Here is a 464-nt window from a genome sequence, read left to right as displayed (position 1 = left end):
CCACCCCCACCACCACCGCGAACGCGCGGCTGCTGCTGTGGCAGGAACAGGTGAAGGCGCAGCAGCAAAGCAGCAAAGAAAAGCTGCAAGCTTCTTATGAAGACTTGGTGTCTCTTTGGAAAGAAGCAGCAGAAGCAGCAAAACGGCGCTCGAGGAGGCAGCAAGAAGTTTCCAAAATGAACCAGCAAGACATGCAAGACACCTGGGCAGCTTTCTCCCGCTGGCTGCAGCAGCTCCTCGCCCCGCAGCAGCCCAGCAGCAGCAGCAGCAGCAGCAGCAGCAGCGCCCCGCTGCAGCAAGTCCTCATGCAGGCCCAGCTCGCCCCAGCAGCAGATTCCCAGACTGTCGTTGTGGTGATGGACGAGGCCCAGGCCCTTCTCGAGGCCCTCAACGCCATGCAGCAGCAGCAGGACCAGCAGCAGCAGCAGCAGCCGCAGCAGGACCAGCAGCAGCAGGGACAGCAG

General features: G+C 62.1%; 1 protein-coding gene across 1 annotated transcript in view; it reads left to right on the top strand.

Moving 5' to 3' along the window:
• ETH_00035860 (uncharacterized protein) overlaps positions 1–464 on the top strand; it is a gene marked incomplete at both ends in the record, with an annotated part of 1,098 nt that overhangs the window by 382 nt on the left and 252 nt on the right. Inside the window, one exon of the mRNA XM_013375691.1 lies at positions 4–353. Coding sequence (XP_013231145.1) covers positions 4–353 — 350 coding nt within the window. The remainder of the gene's footprint in view (positions 1–3; positions 354–464) is intronic.

Source organism: Eimeria tenella, genomic scaffold (assembly GCF_000499545.2).
Source record: "Eimeria tenella Houghton genomic scaffold, Eth_scaff2989, whole genome shotgun sequence".
NCBI lineage: Eukaryota > Apicomplexa > Conoidasida > Eucoccidiorida > Eimeriidae > Eimeria > Eimeria tenella.
The sequence above is the reverse complement of the archived record's forward strand: the minus strand, read 5'-3'. Positions and strand labels throughout refer to the sequence as shown.